Below are 12966 nucleotides of genomic sequence, written 5' to 3'. Positions count from 1 at the left end.
ATCTAAGCATACATAGGGACAGACAGACAGCGGGACAGACAGACAAACTTTGTTTTATACTATGTAGTGATTTAGCAGTTATCTTTATACTTAGAGAATCAGGAAATCTACACGTACATGCCTAAGGATGAAAACCATATACAATGCCTAACCGGTGATGAAAGATTAAAGGCGAATTTGTACTGTACCTGTAGCATTTGCTGGTGCGGCAACCGCGGCTTGTCGTCTTCCGGTTTGCATTGCGAGGCCTCGATGTTTTTCACCGCTTTCTGCAGCTCGCTGTCCATCTTGGTGTCCGGCTTCTGTTCAGATTCCTCGCTGAAGAAAAAAATAAACATGATATAGGATACCAAGCTGTACGCCATAAGGACACATTGTTTGAGGAATATGTTTAGACAGTAGATGGCAGAAGTTACCCATTTCTAATCAGGACTTAGATAGGCGACAACAATGGCAAGGCTGCTTTTTATTTGTAAAGGCATATGAATAGGCGACAAATATATTTGTAAGAATTGTTATGCAATTGCTGGCCCTCGATTCAGGGATCTGATCAGGATCAGGGAATGTCTCGTATAATTCTCGGAAACAACTAGTCAATAGAGATCGCAACATGCGGGGCACGAAAATCTTTGTGGGAAGCGTCTTTTATTTAGTTAACTTATGGGTTGTGCTCCCTCTTGGCATGCCGCTGGTCTTCCCCGCCTAGGCCGGTTAGGATGCCTCCCACCTGTGAGTTACATTAACTTACATGGGGTGCTCCCTCTTGGCATGCCGCTTGTGTTCCCCGCCTAGGCCGGTTAGGATGCCTCCCACCTGTGAGTTACATTAACTTACATGGGGTGCTCCCTCTTGGCATGCCGCTTGTGTTCCCCGCCTAGGCCGGTTAGGATGCCTCCCACCTGTGAGTTACATTAACTTACATGGGATGCTCCCTCTTGGCATGCCGCTTGTGTTCCCCGCCTAGGCCGGTTAGGATGCCTCCCACCTGTGAGTTACATTAACTTACATGGGGTGCTCCCTCTTGGCATGCCGCTTGTGTTCCCCGCCTAGGCCGGTTAGGATGCCTCCCACCTGTGAGTTACATTAACTTACATGGGGTGCTCCCTCTTGGCATGCCGCTTGTGTTCCCCGCCTAGGCCGGTTAGGATGCCTCCCACCTGTGAGTTACATTAACTTACATGGGGTGCTCCCTCTTGGCATGCCGCTTGTGTTCCCCGCCTAGGCCGGTTAGGATGCCTCCCACCTGTGAGTTACATTAACTTACATGGGGTGCTCCCTCTTGGCATGCCGCTTGTGTTCCCCGCCTAGGCCGGTTAGGATGCCTCCCACCTGTGAGTAACATTAACTTACATGGGATGCTCCCTCTTGGCATGCCGCTTGTGTTCCCCGCCTAGGCCGGTTAGGATGCCTCCCACCTGTGAGTAACATTAACTTACATGGGGTGCTCCCTCTTGGCATGCCGCTTGTGTTCCCCGCCTAGGCCGGTTAGGATGTCTCCCACCTGTGAGTAACATTAACTTACATGGGATGCTCCCTCTTGGCATGCCGCTTGTGTTCCCCGCCTAGGCCGGTTAGGATGCCTCCCACCTGTGAGTAACATTAACTTACATGGGATGCTCCCTCTTGGCATGCCGCTTGTGTTCCCCGCCTAGGCCGGTTAGGATGCCTCCCACCTGTGAGTAACATTAACTTACATGGGGTGCTCCCTCTTGGCATGCCGCTTGTGTTCCCCGCCTAGGCCGGTTAGGATGCCTCCCACCTGTGAGTTACATTAACTTACATGGGATGCTCCCTCTTGGCATGCCGCTCGGGCACCTCCTCCAGCTCCAGCCCGTCGAGGATGTGCTCCGCGTCGTTGAGCGCCGCCAGCTCCGGGTCGGCGTACTCTAGGATGTTGAACTGCTCCCCGATTTCGGCTGTCAGGGACTCAAGGAGTTCCTCGTCGTCTTCCCCGCCTAGGCCGGTGAGGATGTCGCCAACCTGTGAATGATTTCCCCACTAATTGTGAAAATTCGATTACTAGCTTTGTTTATATTTCTGGGCTAACTAAAGAAAGATAAAGATAGTTAATTATTCAAGTGATATAGGGTTGTAAATAGTCGCGCAGTTAAATACTGCCTGTTTAAAACAAAACTTGTCAGCTGTGCTTAAAGGATGACTGGTAATTATGTTATGTAAGACTGACTAAACCGAATAATTAAAATGTAATGAGTAAAGCTTTTTCCACACCTCGCCAATGTTTCCAGCGTCCTGTTCCAGTTTGTCCATATCGCCCATGTCCATTTCGTCGTGCCCGTGCTCTCCGGGCTCCTGTTTGCTCTCTCCGCCTTGAGCTACAAACAAAAATACACCTTACAACATACATACAGGAATCAATTTTGTTGAAACGCGGGAAGACTTAAGGGCTGAAACAACCACCAAATGAATCGCACAAATCCGGCAGAATACGTAGTCGATGGAGTGAAGAACTTGTCGCCATTCTTAAAGACTGGTGTGAGACTGTTCAAAACCGCTGTTCAAAATCGATATAAGCTGTAGAAAGAGAGCGGGAGGGTGTTGCCTATCATTAGGACACTTATCCTCTGAAATAAATAAATATGTCACAATGAACGCCTAGAAGTGAGCGGCGGCGATCAGATGCCAAGTTTGGTGAGCGTTAACTTCACCAAATCTGATTGCATTTTCATTGTAACAATCCGCCTGTTGTTACCTAGCTTTTAACTGTATTTCAGTTTCTGTGTATTTTTAATTGTATGGTGCACAATAAAATTTACTTACAATCCGCGCGTACGAGTAAAACCTTTGTCTAAAGAATTATTAATAGTGATAGTGCTTACCGTTGGGCTGTGGCATGACATGTGGTTTCTGTTCGACAACTTGCTGCCCCTGGTTCCCGACGTTTTGCTGTATAGGCGTGCCATCGGGTGCTACCAGCCGTTGGTGCATAAGAACTGAAAATGATACCGATTTGTTAAGTTATGCGTCAAATACGAGTACCCTAGTATTTGACGCCCAGGAGATGAACTGAATAAAATGTGATGCGGTTCTGCTCGGTAAGTACACACACTGGCTCTGTCAGCTGTAAAACTCGTGGTAAGCTTAAGGGCTCGACCACGACATTGAGCGACTGGCGACGGCGGCAGCGACAACCGTAGGTAGGAACGAATGGTCCGATCGCTGTGTCTCGCTCAAACCTATGGTTATCGCTGCCGCCGTCGCTAGTCGCTCAATGTCGAGGCCGAGCCGTAAGAGTCTCCAGCAAGCTTGGCCGAATTTCACCTTCCCATACAAACGGAGTTTCGTTCTCATTTTAGAACTATCTGTAAGGTAACTATACAATATTTTGAGAATTCATATCCATATTGTTTTAACAATTTACAGATTAAACTCGGCAAATAATGATGTTTTATTCATTAAGAGACAGTCAATTGATACTTTGGACAAGTCACGTGACTTGTCCAACGGATCGACTGCGTGGGTAGATTGGCGGGAACAGCTGGCTTTAAAAACACAAGCGAGTACCTGAGTGGGGCATTCTGTTGGTAACCTCGGAGTGAGACGGATCTCTCGGAAAATACTTTTACTAGTACTTGCTGATTAAGTTACATAAGGATTGGTGGATACATTTATAATTGTGGAATGTAATTAAAGGAATAACGGAAAATATAATATGTTGATACATAGTTGATGTGTTGTTTTTATCCTGACCAAGCGACCTCAATATACATATTGGATTGTAATGAAACATTGCATATATTGTATGTATGTACAACACGTACGACGTACGTTTGTTTTCTACAGCATCGATATACACAAACTTACGAGGATGTTCAGGGCGCTGCCCGGGCGCGAGCGGAGCTCGAGGTCGGAGCCCTACAGGCAACGGATGGCGGAACGGCTGCCCCTCCAGCCCTGTGGGGCCGCCGCCTTCTTCCGTGCTCCCTTCTGTAAAGAAAACGTAAGGAATAACTAAACGAGTTGTCTTTAGACGAAATATGCACAAAATACGGGATATGCAGTGTTACGTGACTTCCGAGTTAACAGAAAGCCTGCTGGCTCGACTGATATCCTCCTAAGGCCCAAGGTCCTACTCATAGTACTTATTAACTTTCTTATTCAGACCCAGCTCCTACAACAATTGTGTAGTCATAGCGTACCACGGTCCTACCAGTAGGACTTAATAGAAAACCCATTTCAAATTTTGCGCTTATCGAAATTGGCGTGTACGAACTTCTAAAGGACTGTTTTGTTTTGTCTGTGAGCCCTTTAATAAGTTCGTAAAAAAAATCAAAGTGATGTACAAGGTGCTGTATAAGTACAGTAACATTAAAAAAAGTCTTTTAAGTACTTGGGTCTGAATGAGTATAAAACAATAGTACTACTGGTTGGACTACGGGCCGTACTGACTACATACTCAATTTTTCGTTGGGCCTTAGGAGGATATGATGAACGTTATTATGAGCCTCGATTACACGTGACGACTACACTTGCGAGGCAAGCCAGTAGATCTTCCGCGAACATCGGAAATAGAAATTTCATTTTCAGTCTCCTTATCATTCTTGCAAGTCTTGCATAATACCTACAGCGTGTGATAGAGAGGTAGATAGAAATTTCGATTATCAATTTTGGAGGTAGGCCTCTTTAGGTATAAACTTATTGAGACAAGGACAGTGTGGCATACGTTGACAGCACCTAACTTGTAACTCTAACAAAAATAAAATGTCGATAGCTCATATAGAAATAACACGCAAAAAAACAAATGTTGGGCGTGTTCTTTGGTTAAATATGAGCTACCAGTTACTCTTCTCCACTCTAAAAACAAGGTGACCATGTCTTAAATCAACTTGTAGAACGATGTGGAGGTCATGACGGCAAGTTTAGATAAAGATGCAAGTGGTCATCAGCGCAAACTGGTCCTATTTCAGATTTCATATAATGTTGGCGACTATACTACACTTACATTACATGTTTCTTTATGCAACTACATCCCCGCATACAGACCAGCCCAGTAACTGTCAGATCTTGCCCGGTAGCTATCACGACTCATATATGACCCGCGTATGGCCAGTTGCGTTTCTATTGCGTTTCTATGAGTGATAAACATGCCTAGTTTCGCGATAAATACCGCGTATACAGGCTACCTTGAGCTTAGCCGTAATGACAACTGTGAAAGCCACGAGGAACCTCATTGAGTCATGTAGTCTGTGTTAAGGTTGGATACTTACGTCCAGGCCACATCTTCTCAGGGTGCCGTTGCAGCAGGTCGCGCAGCTGCCGGTTGATGTTTTCATCGTTGGCGTATTGGAACCGTTGGGTCGGAAAGGCGCTGCGAGGGGCTTCGGGCGCTGGTGAAGGCGGCTCGGGGTCCGGCGTTCGGAGCCGCTGCATCGCTGCTTTAGACAGACGTCGAGGGTCAAGCGGGCGTGTCTAATATTAATATCGTTTACAAGCTGACCAAACCTATGTCCAGTAAGCTTTACTAGGTTTGGCAGTCCCGTAAACGGGGTAAAGGACTATTTAGAAAATTTAGAACTGTATAGATCGAATAAGAGTACTGTAATCAAGGACAATGAAAATGTATCACTTGGTAAAGAAATCTTATTATTATTATTATTCTATAAGCAGGCAGGCAGTTGTGACAACTGATATTGCCTGTATCCAGTAATCATTGACAGTTGTCATTGACAAGTAGATGTATAGGTGTGCTTGTCTAGTTGATTTTTAAATTGGTTCACATTTTGTGCTGAGACCACATCTTCTGGAAGTTTCAACTAACATTAGTGTAAATTTGCTCTGTAGCAGGAAAAAGAACAGCCGCTGCCTCTGACGCCCTACCCTATACCATGAAGACACCTTGCTATCATATATCCGTTGGTCATTATGGTTATGTATGGTCATAATACCGCGGCAATTTACAAACGGCGCCGTTAATGCCATAAGGTATTATACATAATGCCGACATTTTACAAAGGCCAAAGGCAATTTGCAAACGGCGAAACGTTTGTAAAATGACGGCGCCGTTTATAAACGGCGGATTCTTACAAAATGCCTGCGACATATCCATTGCTTTTGCTGCCATCCAGCAGCCTCTAAAACGTTACTAATAGTGGTTTAGCATTAGAGTGCTACCTTGTATCCGCTGATCATGAATGATCTGCTGTTGCTGCTAAAACGTTACTAATAGTGGTTTAGCATTAGAGTGCTACCTTGTATCCGCTGATCATGAATGATCTGCTGTTGCTGCTGGGTCTGCTGCTGCCGCAACTGCTGCAGTTGCTTCCACTGCCTCTCCTGCTCGGCCTCCCGCGCGCTGCGCTGCTGCCCGCACGCGCGCTCCTGCTCCTATACCAGCACACTTATTACTATACGCGTCAATTACCTTTCGCCATGACGTCAGGCCTCGCTGTCTGAACGATCCGTTCGCTAACCGCGACCGCTTTCGGAGTTCCGTCAAAATTGGAAACCCTAATATTTTGTCCTTCGAGCTGAAATTTGGAATGTTTACGTGAATTAGTTCTAGTGTAGTGAGACTGATGCAAATTAATAAATAGCTAGTTATACTCATGCATTCCAAATTTCTACGCGATTAAGTTATTTTTGTAAATGCTACGAACGGACAAACTGCATTGACGGAACTCGCATACTCTGAATGAAATTTGCGTGTTCATTCAGACAGCTAAGTCGCTGTTATTGCACTACGGACTTGATGGTCAGACGTTAAATGAATGCAACCAAGAAAATTTTATAAGTAAAAACGATTTTTTTAATTAGTTATTCATTTGCAGGGCCTCGGCTACACTTTAAAAACTGTTTTGTTAACCGACTGTCCGAAAAATAGGATTTCTGAGACATTATTTTCATTAGATTCGTCTCTACGGCACAAATAACAGCCAAAGGCGGCTTTATCGAAACAATAAGATATTGGAAACTATTGCTATTTAATTTAGGTAAGTATTTAATTAATTTAAAAAATCTGACCAGCAAATTTAGCAGTTTTTGGAATGATTACGGCTTCAAATCAAATATTTTTTGTTTACGACATGCCTTTTACAATGACGAGTGCAAAAGCACGTAACCATCCCAAACGTTCACGTGTACGTAACTTTGCGCTTCATGTGTGTCTCACACGAAGTTACTATCACCTACTTCCATGCGTGTACGAACTGTTGACCAAGCCAATCCATGTAACATTATAACACCAAATTCATACTAAGTATATACAGATGTCTGAACTATAAATTACACAATTACTGAAATGATATAATTTGACTATGGTTATTCAGTATTACAACAAGTGTTAATAAAATGTATTTACAAACATAATAGATTTTTAGTAAGGCTCCTTAGCTCAAAATTTTAAAAAATGTGGGCCCATCCGAAACTTTCATGCATATAGATTTAACAGGTATAAACAAAAATATACCTAGAAAGAATGTCGTCAAGTGCTATCTACCACTTCCTTTCTATTTTTGGTACTAAATGCAGTTTATAAAACCATCTTAAAAAACTTCAAAACTGTCAATCTGTTAGAGAATTTAATAAATTACACTGGCAGTTTTGTTGTCTTCATTCTTATAAAAAATTAAAAAGTAACACTAGACAACTGCTTTCCATTTCTTTTTGTACCTGTAAGAGCTACATGCATGTCAAGTTGCATGTTACCTTCCAAATGGGCCATATTTTAAGCTAAGAACTTGTGCTATTTTAACTAAGTTTAAAACTTAAAATCAACTGAAATTCATATTTAATTAAAAATGATCAATGACATGGTTATAGTATACTTAAAACTATGTTACAAAATTACCTGCCTCACAAAGCTTTTTACAGGAGCGTAACAAGGCAAAATAAAGTAACTACACCGTCTGTTAGAATTGTTAGCACACCACATCCAGCCACCGCCCAGTGTTAAAGCCAACGTCTACCAAGGCAAAGCGGAAATAATAAAAAAAAACAACATTACGGAAACTGAGGACACGAGTCCGGGAGGCGTTTAGGAGGGGGGGTCCTCAAAGAAGCTCAAAGAAAATAAAATGTCCACACAGCTTACAATGCTTAACAGCCAAAAATGTTGTTGGGTGATGAGTAATTTAGATTGACTTAGAGGAGTGCTTAGGACCGCGGGTGCAGCGCGGATCACCCAACAGTACGAGCTCGCATACACACTGACGTTTTGTGTTTGTGTATAACTCTACAGTATGAAATAAGTTATGCTATTCAGATATGTTCACTCGGATAACTAGGGAAATGAAATTATTTCATTTATATGTGACTAAACATCAATATTTGAACAACATTATTGAATAGTATAATTTATTTCCGAACGCAAAATGTACCCATAATCCTTCGTCGTTCAAAAACACTAATGAGAATATATTGTTTCCAATTTTTCTCGGTTGGACTTTTAATTGGACCAAAGTTGTGTTTTTTTTTTAATTTCAGTGAACATAACTCCAGTGTAATGAAAATGGAGTTCACAAAGCTATATTGCTTTTTCTGTTTATTCATGAATTTATGTCTTAAAGTTTAAAACGAATTTGTAACAAAGTCTCAAATAGTCTATTCATATTATGATGTGTAGTTCATGTATTTTGTAGAATTATTATCCGCATAAGATAATTACGTTGACATTGACTTGTGGTTTTATGAGCAGTTTATTAGTTTGTTTTTTTGATTAAATATAGTGCCAACGGTATAGAATCACACTAACCGTTAATTCGTTTGATGTGTGGGATAAAGGTTCGACTTGAAAGTGGCGACAGGACAAATATGTCACTAATACAAGCGTACAACCGCCATCTCGTTCGTGGACATAGTATCGACAAATGAGATGCACTTTATGCCATATACGGTTATTTGATAGAAATTATTATACGAGTACAACGGACAGTTATAGAAATCTAATGCCACTTCTACAAAAATGTATACTCGAAAGTCATTCGAAACAAACGCGTGGTTTTATGTTTTATACGATATTTAAAGAAAAACTTTTAAGTTTAGTGTTTCAGTGAAAGACCGCATTAGTTCAAAATGATCTTCCACTAAGTGCCAGTTGCACCCTACGTACTTGACAGACTGATCAACGTCACCTGGCGCGCCGCGGCAGTTTACTATGAAACTTTCCATGCAATAAAATTTAGCGAACTCTTTGACGATGACAACAGTTTGGTGCAACGGACCTTAAGAGAGAGACTTGTGTTTTGTTTCATATGTTGTGTGTAGTGTGTGTGCGGTGTGTATGCGAGCGTTGCGCGCGTGTGTACCGTGTGCGGCACGGTGGCGAGGCGCGGCAACGTGCGCATGATCTCGGAGGGCGTGAGCACGCGGATGTGTTGGTCCGCCTCCAGGAGCCCGCCCGCGGTCACCGTCACGTTGGGCGCGCGCACCGGCCCGGGGCGCTCCGCTGGCGGCGTCGGCGTCGTCGGCGCCTCCGGCTCCAAGCTGCCTCCGCTCTGTTGCGCCATCGGACATAGTTAGGCTTTAAGCCGAGGCACGAGGGTGAGACGTCTCTAATATTCGAATACGCTCGCTCTCGAGACAAAACTAGCCCCGATAAGATTACAATACCCCTTAAAATTGGTGCCTCCGCTCTGTTGCACCATCGGACAGCTTAGTTAGGCTTTGAGCCGAGGCACGAGGAAGAGACGTCTCTAATATTCTAATACGTTCGCTCTCTCGACAAAACTAACCCCGATAAGATTATAATACCCCTTAAAATTGGTGCCTCCGCTCTGTTGCGCCATCGGACAGCTTAGTTAGGCTTTAAGCCGAGGCACGAGGGTGAGACGTCTCTAATATTCTAATACGTTCGCTCTCTCGACAAAACTAACCCCGATAAGATTGTAATACCCCTTAAAATTGGTTGGAAATCGATGCATCCGCTTGTAACATAATTATGTAGTCGAAAAGTGATACATGAAAAATCAGGACCCATTCTTACGTTTTTCTTTTGGTAAGATCAGTATAATTTTAATACATTTAAGTACAGAGGGGTAATAAGGGATGGTTTAAAAAGGTTTATAGTGAAAAGAAAACTGATAAAAGTAGCTTTCCTGGTGCCTACAATTTGATACTCTAGTTATGTCTGTAGATCCTATAACTTAAATCTTCTTTAGACTTCGTAATAACACATACATCATTGATAAAACACAATATTGTGATATAAGCTGTGCAATTGCCCGATTCCCTTAACCAAAATGTAAAATTGTAATAGATGCTGTAGTCAAGCAAAAATGAGACGTGAAAAGAGCAGTTTCAGTAGATGACATTTTTAAGGTGCGTCCAGATATAGTGAAAGCGCCTTTTTGCATACTCGCTAACCGCTCGCGTTTACTGCGTAGTCGTAGTACAGTCGCCATCAGATATATCGGAGCGGCTAAGGTTCCCACAAATATCTGTACACGCCTCTAGTGTCAGAGCGTTAGAGTGCGTGTTCAGATATTGTGAACACCTTCCGACCACCGCGATATATCTGATTGTGTAGTGCACCAACCATTCGCGAATGACGTGCTAGCGGCGCATTCGCCAGATAAGAGTTTACCGCGAACATCTAAAATTCGTTATCTGCCTTTCCATCGCTCTTGCATATTCGAGCGACAGAGAGGCATGTAAACGAAATAACGACCGAAGCGGTTTGGGTTTGGAGGGTTTTGAGATCGTCATCTAGTAACACTATTATGTTCACGGCACGATATACTCTTTCTAGTATCTGTTTTCATATTAATTAATAAAATTAAGGGTACCGAGCTATAGGCGCGCGAGTGACGCTTGAACATAAGGGCTGATTTTGACGGCGCGTGAACTGGCATCGAGTTTCATTACATTGCGGGTTTTGATCGGTAGGTTGAATTGGACGTAACCAATAGTCCGCAATGTAACTAAAATCGCATGCGAGTTCGCGCGCCGTCTAAATCAGCCCTTAAGCGAGAGAATCCACAGCACCCGTAATAGCACATCTTAGATGGTGATGGCGTGTTTGGTGGTTTTTGGTCATCATTTACCCGATTGTGGCAAAGTGGGATTGATTGAAACCTTGTTTGTTATCGTAAAACTCAAACATTTCAGTATGATTTGTGGCTAAATAAATGTGCACAGTAACGACCATCTATTAGCTATTGTTCAGTAAAACGATGGCTAAGGAAATAATATCGTTTAAGATCTTATTTCGTTGTTTTTATGTCTGCTATCAGTCACTTATATTTAAAAAAAAAGACATTTCTTAAAAGCGCCCATTTATTTAGCCAACATCATACCTACCTATATTTTGAACTAGATTAGATCACTGAATACTTATATTGTATGAATGAAGTAATCCAAAGAATATAAAAAAATTCAAAGTTCCCTACTATATGTATTATGTAGGTATTGCTGTACTGATAATGTGTGTATTGAACGCACGCAATTATATTGTAGTCCTGCCCATAATGCCGGCGGTGAATGCCTCTGTGCGAGCAGGAAAGCAATATAATTATGCGCGTGCCATAGAGATAGGATATAGCATGTCAATGTAGGAAATTCATCGTGCTTAGCGCCCTTACTTTAACAGCTTCTACATTCTTACAGCAGACGTGAGATTAGATTAGATAAACTAAATTTTTCCAAGATACAAGTTGTGACAACTGCATCCATACAACATAAGTGTCAAATAAACTTTCTCACTAATGAACACCCTATTTAGCGAGCTCCGAAGCTAAAACACGTCTTCATTAAGACAAGTGGTAAGTGAGTCGGGTTAGCACACACCACACTGAGCACACCACACGTACGTACCTGCTGTGCTTTCTTCATGCGAATAGCGCTCCTGTTGTCCCTGGCTCGCTGTAAATAAGGTGCTTTTTGCTCTACGGGGAGCGCGCGCCACTTCTTCAGTATTTGCTTGCAGCGGTCGGTCCAGTTGGGGAACTCGGTCTTCCATTCGGGGTGGTTGGTGTTCGCGTATAGGACTGCAGATATGGTCGCGGCCGGGCCTAGGCCTGAACATGAGTAATGTTGTTTTATCGCGTATTGGCGTAAAACGCAAACTTATACTACAAGTACAGGGAAAAATCTCAATACTATAAATAAAATAAATAAAAATAAGTTAATTTTGTCCGACTTGCACTTGTCCTTTTTTTTAATTATGATAAACTTGAACCACTATGGAAATCGTTAATTTATAAATATAATATAAAAATACAAAAATCTTGCTAAATTATGCCGTTGCCGCCTAAGATATCAACATTTTAAAAATCGTCGATTTTTTTAGTTTTTTGGCCACTAGAATATAAAAATGGTTGGTTAGCGGACTTCACATTCAGTGTTTAAAACCCGACTATCGGGTATTTTATGATTTCGTTCCCAGGCCGGACGATCCGATAGTCGGGATCGTGGTACTACAGCTTTATATGACGATTTTTTTGTGACCTGACGCGGATGTCTTGTTAGGCTGGGTGGCAATGAATATGTTAACCCTCACCGAACAGATAGTATCTGATTGGCAACAATAATGTTATGTAGTACTCACTCTCGTCGGCGCGCATCTTCTCGGCGGAGCGCTGGTTGTAGGAGGGCTGCGGCGCGGCGGGCTGGTCGCCGCCCCACGCGCCGCCGCCGCAATCCGAGAACAGCGGGCTCAGAGCACTGTTACTGCTGTAAATACAGGGTGGCCAAATAAGAGGTATACACTTTATTTTTGAAATTTTATTCTATAAAACATAAAAAATATTAAGTATTCCTTGTTAAATATAATATGTAGGGTCAGCAATTACACATGGAAAATAATGTCAGACAAATGTCCACCTCTAGCAGCATGGCAGATGCGAACCCTTTTCATCGCGTTTTTCATCACTTTTTCACACATTTCTGGCGTTATCTCAGCGACAGTGTTTCGAATATTTTGTATTAATTGCTGAAGGTTCGTTGGCCTATTAGCATAGACACGTCCCTTTAGATAGCCCCACAGAAAAAAGTCAGGAGCTGTTAAATCAGGCG

At 42.7% G+C, this 12966-nt stretch overlaps 1 protein-coding gene across 3 annotated transcripts in view; it reads right to left on the bottom strand.

Moving 5' to 3' along the window:
- The window catches only part of LOC134649366 (histone-lysine N-methyltransferase 2C), a 79430-nt gene that overhangs the window by 52506 nt on the left and 13958 nt on the right, over positions 1–12966 (bottom strand). The window contains exons 11-20 of one of the 3 annotated variants that reach the window (XM_063504082.1): positions 12500–12624; positions 11767–11969; positions 9384–9449; positions 6207–6342; positions 5226–5393; positions 3823–3945; positions 2838–2951; positions 2230–2333; positions 1781–1980; positions 189–318 (exon numbers count right to left, since the gene is read on the bottom strand). In XM_063504082.1, coding sequence (XP_063360152.1) covers positions 189–318; positions 1781–1980; positions 2230–2333; positions 2838–2951; positions 3823–3945; positions 5226–5393; positions 6207–6342; positions 9384–9449; positions 11767–11969; positions 12500–12624 — 1369 coding nt within the window. Of the gene's footprint in view, positions 1–188; positions 319–1780; positions 1981–2229; positions 2334–2837; positions 2952–3822; positions 3946–5225; positions 5394–6129; positions 6161–6206; positions 6343–9383; positions 9450–11766; positions 11970–12499; positions 12625–12966 lie in introns of those variants that run through there. The other 2 variants (XM_063504083.1, XM_063504084.1) reach the window with 2 other exon arrangements.

Source organism: Cydia amplana, chromosome 7, assembly GCF_948474715.1.
Source record: "Cydia amplana chromosome 7, ilCydAmpl1.1, whole genome shotgun sequence".
Taxonomy (NCBI): Eukaryota; Metazoa; Arthropoda; class Insecta; order Lepidoptera; family Tortricidae; genus Cydia; species Cydia amplana.
This window is presented reverse-complemented; position numbering and strand designations above follow the sequence as displayed.